The following is a 19,691-nucleotide window of genomic DNA, read 5'->3' as shown; positions in this document are numbered from 1 at the left end:
AAGGCAACTGTTAGGTCAGGATATTGAACAAATTCTACTGCTTCTTCTGTTTTCCATGTTGTTCATCTCTAATGCACCTGAATTGGCCTCATTCCATTGGGCTATTCACCTGTAAACTTTTGACTGATAATGTAAATGGGGATATCACATACTACCTACTGTTCAGCCAAGTCCTGCTTGGCTGTGATCATACATACAGCTTGCTGTCTGACAAATTGCCAAAGATGGGAAATGTTGATTTTCATGTGCAAAGATACCCAGAATGGGACAACCGTTTTCTTCCCATAAGGCTTGTTAAGAAAATCGCTTCTCTTACTGAAGACTATCTTTTGTGGGTTCTCATTTTCACCTGGGGACTTTGCTTGGGCTTTTCTGGTCAATTAATCAGCATTTTATGAGGAATGCATAATATCAAATGCCCAGAAGAGTGCTGGAGAAACTCAGCAGGTCTAGAAATATCTGGAGAAAGCAACAGTTAAAATTTTGAATCCTTCAGAACTGAAGAGATGTGAAAAAGCGATGTGGTTTATAATGCAGTAGAAGGAGAGAGCAGCAAGTAGAACAGAAGGGAAAGTCAGGAAATAAATGGAGAGCAGGAGTTAATGACAGAAGTTGTCAAACTTCGGGTTGAATCAGAAAACTGTAAAATGTTGAAACAAAAAGCCCAGTGCTGCTGATCTAGCTTACACTGGGCTTTCTTAATTGGCATTTTGCACCAGACCATAGAAATATGGGCATGAGATGGTACTAAAATGGCAAGGGACTGAAAAGTGAGTTGAATGTGTTCCGCAAACTGGCCACCTTGTCAATGCAGAGATGACCATATAATGACAAGTGAATACAGTACACTAGAGTCAGTCATACAGCATAGAAGCAGATCCTTTAGTCCAACTAGTCCATGCTGACCATGTTCCCAAACTAAACGAATCCAACTTGCCTGCATTTGGCCCATATCCCTCCAAACCTTGCCTATTCACATACTTATACAAATGTCTTAAATGTAACTGTACCTGCACCCACCACTTCCTCGAAGTTCATTTCATACAACAACCACTCTGTTTTTTAAAAAATAAAAAGTTGCCCCCCATGTCCTTTTTAAAACTTTCTCCTCCGACTTTCAGAACTAGGGGACATATTTTCAGCAGCCTCATCTTAAGTTGAATAGCAAGGGTCTTTTCCCTATCTATGCCCCTCATGACCTTAAACCTCTAAGGTCACCCCCAACCTTCTCCGTTCCAGTGAAAAAAGTCCGAGCCTCTTTAAAATACATGCCCTCCATTCTTGGCAATATCTGGTAAATCTTTTCCAAAATCCCTCCAATTTGCCAGAACTCCAGCAGAGGCCTCACTAATGTCCTGTACAACTCAACATGACCTACACTCAATGGTCTGAGCAATGTAAGCAAGCATACTAAACATCTTCTTAACCACCCTGTCTACCTGTGATGCAAATTTCAAAGAATAACGTAACTGACTCATTGAATTAAGTTCAAGTAAGTCATGACAGTCAAGAGGGAGAATGTAAACGGGAGTGTTACCTATGATTTCAAGAGCAATGAGGTGTTGCAGGTGATAAGAGTGTACCATCAGTGTCACAAGAGGCGGGAGAGGATTATCATTTGAATGCAGTTGGGTAGAAAGAGAGCACAGGGTTTCTGTTGTGGTTTTGAGGGGAGGGCAGAAGTAAGGAATGTCACAAATGCCACGGGACAGGAAGAGGAGAATTGTTGAGGAGAAAAGAAAGACATGTTAGCACTGTTGTGGAAGATACTATCATTGGAATTGCTATGACAGAGACGTTGAAACTTTGAAATATGGTCCTTATAGAAGCAGCGGATGAGGAAGTTTAGGTAGCAGTGGGAATTGGTGGGTTCATGATGAATATTAATACAGCCTATGTCTAGAAATGGAGACAAAGGAGAGGTGAGAAGTTGAGCAAGCTGAAAGTCAGAAGGGTGGAAGCAAAATTAACTAATTTCTGCAGTTTAAGAAAGAGTTGAAAATGGCACAAGTAGTTATTGATCCAGCAGAAAGAGGTGTAGAGGGACCCCAAGGAAGATTGAAACAAGGAATATTCCCCAAGAAGATGGGAATAACTAATCTCTTTCTCCTAAAAACAGAAATTTGAGACTAAGAATTATCATACTGAGCACAGGCTGTTTGTGATATTTCTCTTGTACAGACTGTAATTCACATAACCTTGGCTGCAAATTGGAAACAAATATAATTTTTGTTTTGAATGCCCTTGATAAAAATGACTATGTCAGAGTGCTCGAGTCTGTGAATTTCAACTTTGTGACCTTAATGACTGCTTGTGATCATTGAGATGATCAGACAGGGCAAGCCAGTGAGATTAAAAAATGCAAGGACATTTCCTTTACCCACAAGTTCGGATAAAAAAAGTGACAAGTCCTGAGTTGCACACTGAATTCTAGGATATGGTTTAACACTCCGGGCCAAGTGTTCCTGACAGAATGTCCTAATAGACAAGAAAAGGAATATGATACATTTCTTCTGTTTGTCCCCTCTTCCCTGCAACTGTCTTCACTTGATGGTAGTTCATTGTGCACTTGCTCTTGCTCTTGTCTTGCTCTTAGTCCAGTGAACACTAACTAGACAATGTGGTGTAATGTTCTGACATGAATAGCACCATGACTCAGCCAGTCCTTGTAGGATCTCTATATGTTATTGCTGGTATCACAGGAAGGCACTGATTGATTGTATTTAAATCTTTCCCTAGAATTTTTGGGGTAATTATACCGCTGTAGGTGAAATGATCAAGTGAGCTCTGACCGAAGATTGGTCAATATGTCTTTGTGCCAGTGATCTGCCTTTTTAATTACCATTGCAATTGTCTCCTCTTGATGATGTAAGAAACCACTAACCTGCCCAAGATGCAAGGCAAGATGGCAAGTTGAAGACTGAGGCAGCATACCCAATCTGCTCAAAAACATAACTACTTAACTTCAGTTGAGGATTATTTCACAATCTGGGTTAGGAAATAAACTGGCTACCTACAAATGCCTAAACCCACCAACTTCCATGGTTATTTTGATTAACTTTCCTTCCTGTTCTGTTTCCCAGCTATGATGCATTTGATTCTATCTTCCATCATTTCTAATGAAATATTAACCTGAAATGCTAACTATATATGTTTTTCTCTCCACTGTTGCCAAGCAAGCACTTCTAATTTTTACTTCAGAAAGCCAAGCTATATTGGCTGCCCTGCATAGCTCTTGAATTTGAGATCATTATATTGAACTTACTTTGCTCACTAAAGATCACAAATCAAATATAGGCAGAAACCTTTTTCAAAGGTTTCATCTTTTGTCATTAAATCAAATCTAGCAGCGCACCTTTATGTTTATTACTCTGCCCTGCCTGTGTTCTCACAAAGGCTAGATATAATTTTAGAATTAAGTTACACCCTTATACCTCCTAATATTTCCTAATTGGCTGTGTATATTGCACCAAATGTTTGGAAACAAATTGGAATTTTGATAATTCATGCAATCATGAAACACAAAGCATGTTTCCATTTAAGGTTTCATATAGTGTATTACATCTGTTAAATCTCAGTTTGTTCATAATGTTCTGCCTCTGCCATTTTTCTAATCAAAGCCACAATTCTGTTTCCTTCTGGGTTTGAGTACCCAGTATTTGCAACATTTTGATGTAACAGGCAGAATTTGTACTGTGGCCAATCTCATGTCTTCATTACTTTATTTCAATCTTTATGAACGGTTTATTCATTAGGAACACCCAAGTTATCTTCATAGTCTCTAAAATATCATTTTTTCCCACTTAGTTTATTTTTAAAAATCTCTAAGGTTCTTTTCCTGAACTTTTTTTTTAAAATTGCATTTGCTTTACCGATACCCATAATTTGATTATTAAACTAGTGAATCACTATTGCAGTGGTGTTATACAGACATCGAAATTTTACACAACAATCTCAGCTTTTCAAAAAAAAAAATTCATTCGTGGGACATGTTGCTGGCTGGGTCAGCGTTTACTGCCTGTCCCTAGTTGCCCTTTGGAACGTGGTGGTAAGCTGCTGCCTGAAGCGTTGCAGTCCATGTGCTGTAGTAGCCCTCCTATGCCATGAGGGAGTGAGTTCCAGGATTCTGATCCAGTGACACTGAAGGAACAGTGATTTTATTTTGAAGTCAGGACAATGAGTGGCTTGTGGGGAGGGGGGAGGAGAACTTTCAGGTGGTGGTGTTCCCAAGTATTTGCTACCCTTGTTTTTCTCAGGTTTGGAAGGTGCTGTCTAAAGATTTTTGGTCTATTTCTGCAGAGCATCTTGTAAATAATACACACTTGCTGTTACTGAGTGTCGGTGGTGGAGGCAATGGATGTGGTGCCAGGCAAGTGGACTGCTTTTTCCTGAATAGTGTCGAGCTTCTCATGTGTTACTGGAGCATTCCATCACACTTTTTTGAGCAGTGCCCAGGGTTTGAGGAGTCAGGGAGTGAGTTACTTGCTGCAGGATTCCTCACCTTGAATTTGCTCATTGATTTCATTGCCACGGTGCTATACAATGCTTTGGCTGTCAATTTTCACAAAGTAAGCAACCAGAAATAACAACGTAAGATGATAGGAGGGATAAACATTAGCCAGGACAATAGGTGAAATCCACTGTTCTTCAAGGTCCATTTGAGGAGCACTGCTTCACTTAAACATTTCATTCAAAAATGTACCTTTTGAATGTAAGTAGTCTATGACTCTCCTGAGTGTGTCATTAACTAAGATACAGCTCACATGAAATTATGTAAGCAGTGAAAATATTGGTGTGAACAGGCAGATCATTACCTGGCTAACTTCGAATGAATTCCATGTTGTTCCCATGGTGAATTATCCTGTTCTGTGGGTTAATGTCACCTTTCATATTAATTTATTGAGGGGGTAAAATAACCATCTACCTGCTGTACTTAAGTCCCGTTAACTCCCAAGTCCCTGCTGTCCCTATGCAGTACCACTGCCTCTCTTCCCCATAACCCTCCTCCCAAACCAAAGCCTCTTTCTGTACTGTCTACCTCGATGCCATTTACCTCCACGACCTTTTCACTGCTGTGTGATTGTCACAGTTCTTCACTAACCAGAATCTCTTGCCTTGCTGGGTGCCTCAACACCACTATTGTTCCCCAATGCAAAAGCCTCTGTCCTAAGTTTTCCAATTCAAAAGCCCTTGTATGTCTAAGTCCCAGTTACTCATTAACTAAAAACCATGGGACTTTTACAGTATTAAGGACTTGGATGGGAAGGAATTTGTGTGTACAAAACTTTATTCAATATGGAATCTACTTATTAAAGAAGGAGCAATACTCAACCCCTTGGTAAATAAGGCAGGGCAAGCGATTGAGGCGTCAGTGGGGAAACGCTCCAATCCGAAGCCTCCGATCTTGGATAGGAGCCCTCCAAGGCAGCCTTCGAGATGCACAACAACACAATCGCCAAGCAGAAACTGGCCATCTTCCCTACCTGTGAAGACTGCCTCAACCGTGATCTTGGATTCGTGTCTCGCTACGTATGACCCCACGACACTCCTGTCTCTAAAATCTTCCTTACTGTCCTGTTTTGTCCCGAGCACCTTGATAATTTATGACCTCTGCCTTAATTAGTTTGTACAGTTTTGGATTACTAATTACTCCAGTTAGAACCTCAGCATGCGACTCTTATACCTATCATGGTATTCCAGTCATTTGGATTGTTTCTAGTACTACCTTATTTTTAAATTTTTTTGTAATTATCTCTCTGCCTCATTTAATCGGATTATAGGTCATCCCTTTGCTTGTTATTCAACTGTTGATATTCTACTCTTGCTGTCTGATACTCTTGATCACCTGCAGAGATCTACTATTCAACCTGTTGTGACTCCACTTTGTGTGATCTTTTGATATCTCTGCTCGTTGACCTCTCTGCCTATAAATTCTGTGCCTGCGTGCTTCTCTCACTTCACCTGACAAAGAAGCGTTGCTCTGAAAGTTTGCGATTCCAAATAAACCTGTTGGATTATAACTTGGTGTTGTCTGACTTCTGACCACTGACCTTGTCCACCCCAGTCCAACACCAGCCACCTTCACATCATATTAAAGAAGAGGAGGTGCAGGAGGTCTTAAATCCCCAGACTTTTCTGTTAGTATCTTTCCTTTAAAAGAGTAGAGGGTGGCTTTTCAGATCGGAGGCCTGTGACCAGCACTGTGCCACTAGGATTGATGCTGAGTCCACTTCTCTGCTTCTTTTATATTCATATCCAAATCATTTATACCAGAGGCAAAGTTAGGAAGCTTGCAGATAACATTAAAATAGATGGTATCATGGACAGTGAAGAAGATTTATTTCTGAGTATGAGCTTGATCAGATGTGTCAATGGGTTCAGGGGTAGCAGATAGAGTTTAATTTAAATAAGTGTGAGGTGTTGCATTTTGGTAAGGCAAATCTGGGCAGGTCCTGTACAGTTAATGGTAGGGCTCTGGAGCATATTGTAGATAGGTGAAGGTGGTGTTTGGCATGCTTGCCTTCATTGGTCAGTGCACTGAGTATAGGAGTTGGGATGTAACGTTGTGGCTGTATAGGTCATAGGTGAGGTCACTTAGAATATTGCATACAACTTTGATTGCCCTTCTGCAGGAAAGATATTGTTAAACTTGAGAGGGTGCAGAAAAGATCTACAAGGCTGTTGCTGGGATTGGAGGGTTTGAGCAATGAATAGGCTGGGACTTTTTTCCCTGGAGAGTTGGAAGATGAGGGGTGACCTTGAAGTTTATAAAATCATGGGGCGCATGGATAGGGTGAACAGTAGTCAGGGTCTTTACCCCAGAGTAGGGGAGTCCAAAACTGGAATCCATAAGTTTAAGGTGAGAGGGAAAAGGGCATGAGGGTCTAAATAACTCTAAGATGTAGGAACACTCAGTTGCTCCTGTTTGTTCCATTGTTTCTGCTCTACCATTCAACAATATCTTCAACTCTGTTCCTGCCTTTTCCTCTCAGCCTTTGATTTCCCTTATTGATGGCAAATGCATTTTAGCCTTGAATATCCTTTAAAAAGGCCCAAACTCTTCTGCCCTTGGTGGTAAAGAATTCCATAAATTACTCAGTAGAAATTCACCCTGATTTCTCTTAAATGTATGACCCCTTATCTCAAATCATGCCTTTGGGTTGTAGACACTCCCATACCTAGCCTATCAGACCCCTAAGAATTTTATATGTTTCTTCTAAACTCTAATGAGTACAGGCTGAATCTACTCAGCCTTTCCTCCATACCTGGGATCAACCAAGTGAACCATCTTTGGACTGCCTCTGATGCCAGTGTATCTTCTCCTTGAGGAGATTGAAACCATTCACACTATTCCAGCTGTGTTGTGACTGGTGTCTTGTATAGTTTTAACAAGACCTCCTTTTTAATACACCATTCCCTTTGAAATAAAGACCAACATTCCATGTGTCTTCCCTATTACCCACTGAGTTTGTATGTTGGCTTTTTTTTTTGTGATTTATGTATAAGGACCTCCCAAATGTGTGCAAAGGCTCTCTGTAGTTAAATAATAATCAGCTCCTCTAGTCTGCCTATCAAAGTGCATAACTTCACATTTTCCCTGAGTAGTCTACAGTACTTGGCCCCATCTGTAAATTTGACTATACAATGTAGTATGTTTGCATAAAAATAAAACACAAGAACCACAGATGCAGGACAGCTGAGGTAAAACAAATTGCTGGTGAAACCAGCAGGTCTGGCATCATCTTTGAGAAGAAAGCAGAGTTAATGTTTTGATTTAGGTGACTTTTTTTTCAGAACTGTTAGCAGCTGGGAAGAGGTTGGCATTTATGCTAAAGACAAAGTTAGGGTAATGAGGAGGGGAGGAAAAGTGTGGAGAGGTAGAGATGAAGCCCCAGACAATGTGGGGGAGATATGAAAGGGATAAGTAAATAAGGAGATTATGGTTAGCAAGCCAGGACAGAAGAAAAGCTGAATGATAATAAGAGTTTAAAGTAGGCGAGAATGGATGACTTGTATTGAAAGCGGCGTGGATAATATGATAATAGGATCAAGGTTAGAATGGTTACCTGTGCTAATAGCAACCCATTGACGTAACCGGACTGGGTGAAAAACATGGAAGGGTGGAATCAGGCTTTGAAGTTATTGACCTTGCTGTGGTGGCTTCAGCATAAAGACCACTTCTTTTTAACTGTTAACAGTTCTACTGGAGAGTCACCAATAGTGAACTTTGCTCTCTTCTGCTAGATATGCTTTCGAGTTTCACCAGCAATCTCTGTTCTTGTTATCTTACATTTGCCTTCCTTACCCATGTCAGAAGGTCACCTGCCCAAGGAGCAGTGCTATGAAAGCTTGTGCTTTCAAAATAAACCTCTTAAGACTATAACCTGCTGTCATGTGACTTCTGACCTTTGTCCACCCTGGTTCACTATCACCACCTTTACATCTGAGCCATGAAGATCCAGTAAATAATTGTGGTCATAGCACTAACCCCTGTGGGTCATTCGATCTGAAACGTTAACTGATTTCTCTCCACAGATGCTGCCACACCTGCCGAGCTTTTCCTGTAACTTCTGTTTTTTTTTGTTGTTTCTGATCCCTGTGGCACTCCATTAGTTCCAGATTTCCCTTATGAATGCCTCAGTCTCATAATCACTACCCCCTCCCCGTCAAACTTAAAAAAAAAACACACCTTTTGCTCCTATGCTGCTGCTTGGCCTGCTGTGTTCATCCAGCTCTGCACCTTGTTGTCTCAGATTTTCCAGCATCTGCAGTTCCTACTATCTCTGATACCTTTCATTCCACGCCTGCTTGCCCAAGTCTACGTTCTTCCTTCACTGACTGCCCCTTCGGCCACGCCCCCCTTCTGGCCAAAGGCTCGAGCACGCACTCCAGCACCTGCACGGCACGCGCCCGGCGCTGACTGGTCATCGCACTTGTCAATCACCAGAGACAACCTAATGGGCAGGCGCAGAGGCAGTGCCACGCCCAAGATGGCGAAGCTGGGCTCGCGTTTGCTGGTGCTGCCCAGCCGTGTGGCGCTGGCTGTCCTCGCCGCCACCTACTGGGCTACGGTCTACACGCTGACGGCCCTGGCCGGCGGCTTATTCCTTCTGCGTATGGCCTGGGTGGTCATCAGGAGGCGAGGGCGGGCCTTCAAATGGCGGTGCCGGGAGACTCCGCCGGCCTGCCTCAGCGATCCGTCTCTGGGGTCTCACTGCTTCGTCCGAGTGAAGGTATCGTGCGCGGCCGCGGAGGCCGTTGGTTCACGTGCCGCTTTTGAAAACCGTTTCTGTTAAATACCTGCCCATCCCTGGACTATCTGCGTGTGCGTACTATCGGCTTTGCCTTCTGGGACCTGTAGTTCCCGAATACCACGCACGCGCACTGATCCCTGGCTGCTGTCTGCCACTGACCTGGGAAACGGGGGCAGGCCGCTCGGTCCATTGAGACTGCCCTGCTATTCAAACGATGACGGCTGGTTTTTCCGTTTGTCCCCATTGTGTTATTATTCCAAGTAATTTAATAGCCACACATCAGCTCTATCTCTTGCCTTCCATGTGCTCAGTTATTTGAGTTGCCCCCCTCCCCACCGCAACTATTAAGATTGAGATAGGTTCTTGAACAGTCGGGGAAGGAAGGGTTACGCAGGAAGTTTGACTGTCACATCCAACCACGATCCTATTGAATGACTGTGCAGGCTTGAGGGCTGAAAGGCCTGCTTCTTTTACTATCTTTTATGATCTCATCCCTTCTCCACGACTGTGTTTCATCTCTTCCCTACACCACCCACCACTTCCCAGACCCAAGTTTTCCAAGCAAGAGTTGGCGACCTGAAACCTGAGATAGCAATGGCTCCCCTCCCCTTATCAACTCCACCTTTGCTCCCTCACAGTTTTCACTGAGGCATTGTGGTACTTTTCAAGCTTCAGGCCATACCAATGTTATGACACAGAAATAAGCCATTCAACCAAGTGTAACTGTGCCAGTTGGAACGACAATGTGCCTAAGTCCCAAAGAATTCTAATCACACCTCCCAACATCTGGACCATGGCCTTGCATATTGTAACACTTCAGGTGCACATCCAGCTACCTTTTAAGCTAGTTCAAGGTAATGCCTGTATCATCAAACTGGGCAATGAACTTCAGACACATCACCTCAGTAGAAAGCGTTTTTCCTCATGCCCCCTGTAATCCCACACAGAACCAAACTACAGCTAATTGTCTACATCATTTGGAAAGGTAAGGACTGATTGCAGATAGTCAATATGGGATCCGGGGGAAATATCCAATTGGATTCAAAATTGGCTTGAAGGTAGGAGACCGGGTTGTATGGAGGGTATTTTATTTGAATTGGAGGCATGTGACGAATGGTGAAGGATCGGTGCTGGGCCCACTGCTTTTTGTCATTTGTATAAATGATTTCGATGTGAACATAGCTGGTATGGTTAGTAAGTTTGAGATGACACCAAAATAGGTGGTGTAGTGGACAGTGAAGAAGATTATCACACAGCACAATGGGACCTTGATCAGATGAGCCAATGGACTGAGGAGTGGCAGATGAAAATTAATTCAGGTAAATATGAGGTGTTGCATTTTGGTAAGGCAAATCAGGGCAGGACTTCTACACTTAATGGTAGAGCCCTGGGGAGTGTTGCCAAACAAAGAGACCTAGGGGTGCAGGTGCATAGTTCTTTGTAAGTGGAGTCACAGGTAGACAGGGTGGTGAAGAAGGCATTTGACACACTTGCCTTCATTGGTTAGAACATTGACCAATGAAGGCTACTTTTGTGTATAACTCTGGTCACCGTCCCAAGGTAAGGATGTTGTTAAACATGAGAGAATGCAGAAAAGATTTGCAAGGATGTTGCCAGAACTGGAAGGTTTGAGCTAGTGGGAGAGGCTGAGTAGACTGGGGCTTTTTTCCTGGAGTGTCAGACACTGAAACGTGACCTTATAGAGATTTATAAAATCATGAGGGTCTTGGATAGGATGAATAGCCAAGGTCTTTTTCCTAGGGTGAGGGAGTCCAAAACTGGAGGACGGAGGTTTAAGATGAAAGGAGAAAGATTTAAAAAAGACCTGAGGGGTAATATTTTCACATAGAGGGTGGTGTGTGTATGGAATGAGTTGCCAGAGGAAATGGTAGAGCTGGATACCATTACAATATTTAAAAGGCATCTGGATGGGTACGTGAATAGGAAGGTTTTAGAAGGATATGGGCCAATTCCTGGCAAATGGGACCGGGTCAGATGGGGTTGTCTGGTTGTTGTGGATGAGTTGGACCGAAGGCTCTGTTTCTGTGCTGACTGACTTTATAATCACCTGCGTAACATCACCTTATCAAGGACAGCTAGGGATGGGCAATAAATGCTGACACATAGCTCCCATGAATGAATAAAATTATACTGAGAAATGAACTCAATTCTATAATGTTCTGCTCCAGAAATCCATCTTGTACACAATCCAGGATCTTAAGCCCCACAGCATTAATTCTAATTAGTATTATCTAGTACTGTATATATGTAAATTGAAGTTGCCCATTATTACAATAATGCCTGAGTAAATTTTTTTATTTATACAATATCCAGTATTACAACAGTTTGGTGGCGTATATCAACTTCCAACAATATTTTCTGACCTTGTTTCTTAGATTGACTGAAATAATTTCTTCACCTTGACTCTTTCATCTAAGGTCCCCTCTCACGAATGTACTTTTCTCGACTCTTATTAATAGGTCTACTCCACCTCATTTTCCCCTTCACCTATCCTTTTAAATGATGAATCTCCCTGAATATTCAGTTCCAGTCCTGGTAAAGCTGTAACCACGTCTCTGCAATGGCAATTAAATCATACTCATTTACAATTATTTCTGTCCTAAAATCTTCTATCTTTTTGTGACTGCTATGTGCATTCAGATAGAGTGCCCTTAACTTTATCTTTTTAACATTGTTCTGCCTTCTGATCCTATTTCATATTTGCCTTGTTTTGTCCGCCTTCCAATTTCCCTGACAACTTCTCTGCTACTTGTTATTAGTTTTGCTTCCCTCCAATCTGAACTCACTCTTAGGTTCCCATCTACCTGCCAATTTAGTTAACAACTTCGTAACTGCCCTAGCAAATCTCCCTGTATAGATGATAGTTCCGGTTTTGCTAAGGTGCAACCTGTCCATCTTGCACCGGTCTCATTACCTCCAAAACCTCTCCCAATACCTTATAACTCTGATTTTCTCCCTCCTATATCGATTTTTCAGATGTGTTCAATTGCTCAATCTTCCCATTGATATTTTCAGTATACTGAAATTCTACTTTACAATTTGTTTCCCAAGTCCATTAAATCTGCTTTCAGAACTTCATCTGTCTTCTTACCTACATCATTGGCACTAATGTGGACCACAGCCTTTGGCTGTTCATCCTCCACAAAAGAATAAATATGAATCATCATAGAATCTCGACAGTGTGGAAGCAGGCAATTTGGCCCATCGAGTCCACACCAACCCTCTGAAGGGAATCCCACCCAGACCCCTACCCTGTCCTTATAACCCTGCTCTTTCCATGGCTAACGCACGTAGCCTGAAAATCCGTGGCCACTATGGGAAATTTACTATGACCAATCCACCTAACCTGCACATCTTCGGACTGTGGGAGGAAACCCACGACGACGTGGGGAGAAAGTGCAAACTCCACACAGACGGTCGCCTGAGGCTGGAATCGAACCTGGGTCCCTGGCGCTGTGAGTGCTAACCACTGTGCCGCCATGCCGCACGAACTTTATGACTGTGGTGCTAGGAGAATGAGCCATGGAAAAGTCTGTTCCCCAAATGATTAAATCATCTACACACTTCTTTCTCCCCTCCTGTCCACCGAGCCACTGGTGTTGTAGTTGCAACTCCTTTGAGGAACTATCATCCTTGTCAGTATCCAAAACGGAAAACCATTTAGCAAATGAGATTGGGTGGAGGGGGGTTGTGGTTGGGTGGGGTCTCCTACATGACCTGCCAGGCTATCTTAGATTGTGTGGTGATCACCCATGCCCTGTTTGCCTCCACACTCCTATAATGTGGTGTGGGCACCACTTGAAACATGCTATTCATTAAATTCTCTGCCTCACATTAGCACTAGAGTGACTCCAACAGCCCTTTGAATTCGAAAACCTGGAGCTGAATCTTCTTTAATGGGAGACACTTCCTATATGTGTTTGTCAAGAATAACATTGTTACGTTCAGGACTTCCCACATATCAGAGGTGGCATATTTCATTCGAGCAAGCTGCCCTGCCATATATTAAATTTACAAACTATACAGAATAACTTAGCAGTTCCTCACCAATCATCTTCTTCCCCATATTAAAATACTGTAAGATGCAAATGCTGGAAGCTGGGTAAGGAAAGCCACCTTCCTCTAACTCTCTCACAAAACTTACAACTTCAGTCTGTTCAGCTGCACTCTGTGCAAGTTGCAATCAGACTTTTCTCTTGATTATTTTAACTCAATCTGTTCTGACATCTTATGACACAGATTTGCACAGGTGAGGCTTGAACCCAGATCTCCTGACACAGACTACCACTATACCACAAGAGCTCTCAGACCCTGTACTATACTCACTGCAAAAGTCAATTCTGATAGAATACAAACCAGATTAATGTAGCCATGTACTTCACTAATACCAGCCACTGTTCAAAAGAGAGCTTATTTATCCTTGCCTAAGCCTGAAGAAATTTGGTTTTTCAAAAAAACTATAACTGTTAAGGCTCTCTCCTTCACCAAATTCCACGCTTCACTCTATTCATTTGCACTCCACAATTAATGGTGATTGATTAATAGACTATGTGATTAAAGATGGGTCATTTCTGTGAATGGCATTTTTTAAAAACAGTTCAGAAATATATTTGGTTCAGTAACCTAAGTTCATCAGTTTCGAGAAAGCCTGTGATTACATTTGGGTGCCAGGGAGGAATTCTGTAGGATTCATGGATAAAATGGCTATACTACTGAGTTTATGACAGCATTGTAAACAGACCAAAAAGCCACTGAGTTTAGTTTTGACTTCAGAACGGAGGATTCAAGCTTTTAGTTCAGAAGAACAGAATTCAGTTCAGAAAGCCGTACAGTTTCTCATAGCATTGGAATCAGGTCAGTTCAGAGAAACCATTCATGCTAGCTAAAGTGTTTTAAAGAATGACCTAAACCCTTTTAAAGTGCTAACCTATCCTCCCCATTCCATTGCCCTTACTCTTTTCCCTATAGGTCTAATTTTTAATTCACTTTTGAATTACATAGCTAATTCTGTTGTGAATTTTTATTTTCTAATTTAGTTACATGACTTGGGTAACAAGGCCAACATTTAGTACACATTCTTAATTGCCCTTGAGAAGTGAGCCACCTTGATTTGCTGCAGTTGCTGCAAACACCATGATGTATTACATGTACAGTGCAGTCAGGTCAAGGAAAACATTGGGAGATGCTTCCTTGGAGTTACTACTGAACAAAACAGGCAATAGTATTTAGTCAATAGTGCACTTAATCATTTGTTGCAGTAAAAGTATTAAAATGTAAAATCTTGCAGTATCTTTCATCTAGTAACTGCAAGTTAGAATCTTTTTATTAAAAATTAAAGGTTTCTACAACCATCATAACTCTAAGTTCTGGAATTCCCACCACAGTAAATCTCTTTGCTCCACTACCTCTCTCCTGTCCTTTAAGACATTCCTCAAAATTTACCTCTTTGATCAAGCTATTCGTCATCTGTCCTAATATCTTTTTATGAAGCATGGGTCAAACTTGGGTTGATAATGCTCCAGTGAAGCCCCCTCGGAGGAATTACTATGTCAAAGTTACTATGTGAATGCATATTATTGATGTTCTAACGTTAAAAGAGCCAATTTATTAAGTTATTTTTGGATTTCCTCATGCAAGACGACATCCTAATGGAATAAAAACAGAAAATGCTGGAAATACTTAAGTGGGCATGCATCACCTGTGGCGGGAGAAAAATAGGGTTTCAGGTTGTGACCTGTGATGGTAGTGGATCTGCACTGAACCCTGTTTAAAGCACAGCATATTTCCTGCAGTGTGGTGCGCAACACTGTGCACAGAACTCTGAGATCTTCCTAGAGAATCATTTACGTTCAATGTTACATAGTTATCTTCATATTCTGTGCCTCTCGAGGGCTCATAGTGGCACAGTGGTTAGCAGTGCTGCCTAACAGCCCTAGGGACCCGGATTCGCTTGCAGCCTCGAGCAATTGTGTGGAGTTTGCATGTTCTCCCCATGTCTGTGTGTGTTTCTGCTGGGCACTCTGGTTTCCTTCCACATTCCAAAGATGTGCAGGCTAGGTGGATTGGCCGTGTTAAATCGTCCGTAGTGTCCAGGGATGTATAGGTTAAGTGGATTACCAATGGTAAATGTAGGATTACAGGGATAAGGGGCTTTTCGTGGGATGCTCTTCAGAGGGTCAGTGCAGGCTCGATGGATTGAATGGCCTCTGTCTGCACTATAGGAATTCTATGATTCTGTAAAGTTTTGAAGCTTATTATTAGCTTTTTAAATGTGGGCTTGTACTAGCTTAGTTGGCTAAAATGTGGAGCGGAGTAGCATCAACTGTGTGAGTTCAATTCCTGTATGGCTATGATAGTCCCGCACCTTGTCCTGCACTCGTTAGAGTGATGTCCCTCAAGTTTCATAATCAGTTACCTCTTTCTGTGTGAGAGAGATGGCTATGATCCTTAGTAGGCTGTGGCTAATTTAACAGGGAACTTGTATCTCCAAATCCCGCTGCTTTTTGTCAGTGCGAATACCATTCCCAGAGTATAAACTTTGCCTTAATTTATTTTATCAAAATGCATGACCTCACACTATTTATTCTGCAGTCCCTGATAATATGTGACACTTTCTTAATTATTGAATAATCTTGAAAGAAATAAAGAGTTTGCATTTCCATAGGGCTCCAGACATCCCAGAGTATTTCGCAGTTAGTTTGGTGCTAGTGTATTGTAGGAAATATGGCAGCCAATCTGTGCAGAGCAAACTGTCTGGAAGCAGCAACAGGCCAAATGACCATATAAGCTTGTTTAGATTATGTGGGTCAAGGGATAAATATTAGCCAAGTCAATAGGCAGAACTCCTGCTCTCACTTTCAAAATAATGACAAGGAATCTTTCCCATTCAACAACAAAAACAGAAGTTGCTGGAAAAGCTCAGCAGGTTTGGCAGCATCTGTGAAGAGAAATCAGAGTTAACGTTTCAGGTCCGGTGACCCCTCCTCAGAACTGCCCGGACCTGAAATGTTATCTCTGATTTCTCTTCACAGATGCTGCCAGATCTGCTGAGCTTTTCCAGCAACTTCTGTCTTTGTTTCTGATTTACAGCATCTGCAGGTCTTTTGGTTTTTAATCTTTCCCATTCACCTGAGAGAGAGCAGAAGGTGTCATTCATGATACAATTGAAATCTATTTTTAACTTTTTGTTATGGGTATAATCTCATTTACTTTGCGAGATAATTTGAATGGTCACAAAAGTCAGTCTTTCTTTTTGAAAACATTTGCAGTGGTTCTGTATTGAAAGCTGCATCCTGAGAGAGTCCATGAGCTGTGTTCTTACTGTGTCTTTCCCTGCCTTTTTCTCTCTTTCTCTAGGATTCAGGGCTGCAGTTTCATTATGTGGCAGCTGGGGAGAGGAACAAGCAACTGATGTTGCTACTCCATGGCTTTCCTGAGTTTTGGTAAAGATTCCCTTCAATTTTCTGTTTAACAATTTGTTTCTCCCGTTTGGTGAATGTAAAAAATCCCATAGCATTATTCATGAGGGAGCCGGCTAATATTTAACCCTCAACCAACAACACATAGCTTTTTATCAGATCCTTGTCACCTTGCAATTTGTGGGAAGTCTGTATCTGTTTTGTTTCCTAGAATAGCAACTGCCCTTCAAAAGTACTTGCCTGCAAAGTGCTTTAGGATATTCTGAGATTGTGAAGGGTGCTACATACATGCAAGTCTTTCTATCTCCTCCTGCCCTGGACCCATATTCATGCAATCACTGAACATACTCACAACAGGCTGCCAATAATCTCTTAACAAAAGAACATCAAAGTTTTTAGACACAAAAGGAAAAATACTTTACACAATAGAAGAACTAGTTGAAACAGTCTCATCACAAGCACCAAAAATAAAGATTTAACCCTTTTACCTCAACAGCAACCTTACAGATACTCAAATCTCAGTTTTCACATTAAGTTCCTTCTTTAGTTAGCGCACTGTACTTGGTTTCTTTCCGGTAAGTATCTGCATTCACTCAATGCTAACTTCTTTAGTTATATATCTTCATGAGACCCTTAAACTGCTAACACAGCTCGCTCAAACATGAGTTTCTTTTCCACAGCTTTCTGTTTCTGGAGGTTTTGTATGATGATATTAAACCACTCAGGACTTCCTTTCAGCTCAAATTAATCTTGGCTGTCATAGACCTGTTCTTCCTGACTGAAACCTGCCTAACCTTTTAGATAGCTTTCTCCTTCTAAAAGGAAGCTTTCTCTCTCTGTGACCCTGTGGTACAGGACATTTTGTCGCTAGACAACAGCTCTTCTTTTCTCTTCTACCTTTAATTTCCTAAAGTACTAAACTTTTCACCTCAAGGATTTTCTTAAAAGCTTCATTTAAGTGCTTGTGAATAAACTTTCAGATGCACTGGAACCCATACCAAACTCAAAAATGAAAGTAAGCACACAAAACTTCTTAACCTACACAGTATAGAAATACAAATCAATCGTAAAGCTATACATGATTCTATCCACATTAGAAGTCAAGTTTCCAAATAATATCAGGAGTGTTTATAACATTAGAGATGTAGGAATTCACCAAGGCTGCTTAGACAGCACATTCCAAACTCATTACCATTTCCATCTAAAAGGACAAGGGCAGCAAATACATGGAAACACCTACAAACCACCCACCATTCTGACATGAAAATACATCACCGTTTTTTCAATGTTGCTGAGTCAAAATCCAGGAACTCCACACGTAACAGCGTTGTGGGTCTAACAAATGGACTGCAACAGTTCAAGAAGGCAACGTGCCATCACCTTCTCAAGGGCAACTCAGGAATGGTATTAAATGCTGGCCCAACCATCAACACCCACATCCTATGAATTAATTAAAAAATAGTCTGAACCTTGACCTCAGTTGATGAGAAGCCCAACAATTTCGGAGAACAAACGTAAGAGTGAGTTGAATGATGCAAATTATTAGAAAGACATTTAATATTTAATATTTGTTGGAAGACTTTTGTTTATCCTGCATATTCTTTTTTAACCCATTGTATATGTGTAAAACAGTTATCTTTTCTCTGTCTTGTGAGTCAGTGTGTGCATAGTTAGGGTTTTGAAAGGATATCATTTAAGTTGCATCAATTAGAAATCCTTTTCACTATCCTTGTTAAAATTGTGTGTTACATTGCGTATTTCGTTTTTGTTACTGAAGGAATCTAGTGCGAATTGTTTATGTTCTGAGTAGCAGACAGTAGGCCAAAATGTTTATTTTGGTGGTCTTATTTGGATCTTATACATTTTGTGATGGCTTGTGAAACTGGAGAGTATGATTATTGGTGCACTGCAATTTTCCTAGTTAAGTTGCGACAGTTGCAAAATTTGTAGAAATTTAAGTTCTCAGTGGATGGAGGTTTCTCCAATTTGTTTTATTACTACTAGAGAGAAAAGTTAAATGTTAGCTCCAAGTACCTCTCTTAATTGGGTGTAAAAGATATGATAATGACTATATGGAAGCAGAGCAGCTATGTTCTCCCTAGTGTCCTGGACCAATATATATCTCTCTACCAACATCACTATATTATCTGCTCCTTATCACATTGCTGTTTATCAGACCTTACTACATACAAATTTGCTGTGTCATTTCCATGGCTGTAAAGCATTTCAGGACATTCCAGGGTTGCAAAAGATGCTATAGCAGTGAGGTTTTTGTTTTCTTTTTTAACAGCCACTTGTCAAGCACCAAGGAACCACAGACTTCAGGTTTGAGATAGTATAGGCTCTGGTGGAGGTAAATGACTAGTTAATTCAGAGATGAATAGCATCAGTTTGTTGTTCAATGTATTTTTGTTTTTGGCTGCAAGTTTGTTGTCACAGAGTGCAATAACTGCCCTGTGCTGACTTAACTGTGTAGCATAGCCCATCAGCTGAATGGGTTGCCAGTTAATCAAATGTTATTTGTGTCTCAGGTACTCTTGGCGTTACCAGCTACGGGAGTTCAAGAGTGAGTATCGAGTGGTGGCAATGGATTTGCGTGGTTATGGGCATTCTGATGCACCGCCTAGTCGAAGTGACTATAACCTGGATTATTTGCTGACAGATGTCAAAGATGTTATCGAAGCTTTAGGTATGCTGGTAGTTGCTGTGGTCTAACTGACTGACAGTATTGCACTTCCATCAGGTTTGGGGTTTTACCTGAATAATCCATCATCACTGCTTTCCTCAGTTATGTATCCGGCTTTTAATGAGTGTTTGTAGCAACCTTGTCTCTTGCAAAGACAACAAGGTGCAGAGTTGGATGAACACAGCAGACCAAGCAGCATCATAGGAGCAGAAAGGCTGACGTTTCGGGCCTAGACCCTTCATCAGAAATGGGGGAGGGGAAGGGGGTTCTGAAATAAATAGGGAGAGAGGGGGAGGCGGATAGAAGATGGAT

At 41.5% G+C, this 19,691-nt stretch overlaps 1 protein-coding gene across 1 annotated transcript in view; it reads left to right on the top strand.

Annotated features, from left to right (window-relative positions):
• Positions 1-8,695: 8,695 nt before the first annotated feature.
• The window catches only part of LOC125488410 (epoxide hydrolase 4-like), a gene marked incomplete at its 3' end in the record, with an annotated part of 12,480 nt that continues 1,484 nt past the window's right edge, over positions 8,696-19,691 (top strand). The window contains exons 1-3 of the mRNA XM_048621501.1: positions 8,696-9,233; positions 16,632-16,717; positions 19,225-19,382. Of these exons, the coding sequence (XP_048477458.1) occupies positions 8,958-9,233; positions 16,632-16,717; positions 19,225-19,382 (520 nt within the window). The remainder of the gene's footprint in view (positions 9,234-16,631; positions 16,718-19,224; positions 19,383-19,691) is intronic.

Source organism: Rhincodon typus, unplaced genomic scaffold, assembly GCF_021869965.1.
Source record: "Rhincodon typus isolate 14 unplaced genomic scaffold, sRhiTyp1.1 hic_rhity00000718, whole genome shotgun sequence".
NCBI lineage: Eukaryota > Metazoa > Chordata > Chondrichthyes > Orectolobiformes > Rhincodontidae > Rhincodon > Rhincodon typus.
Note: the sequence above shows the minus strand (reverse complement) of the source record. Positions and strands in the feature narration are given on the sequence as shown.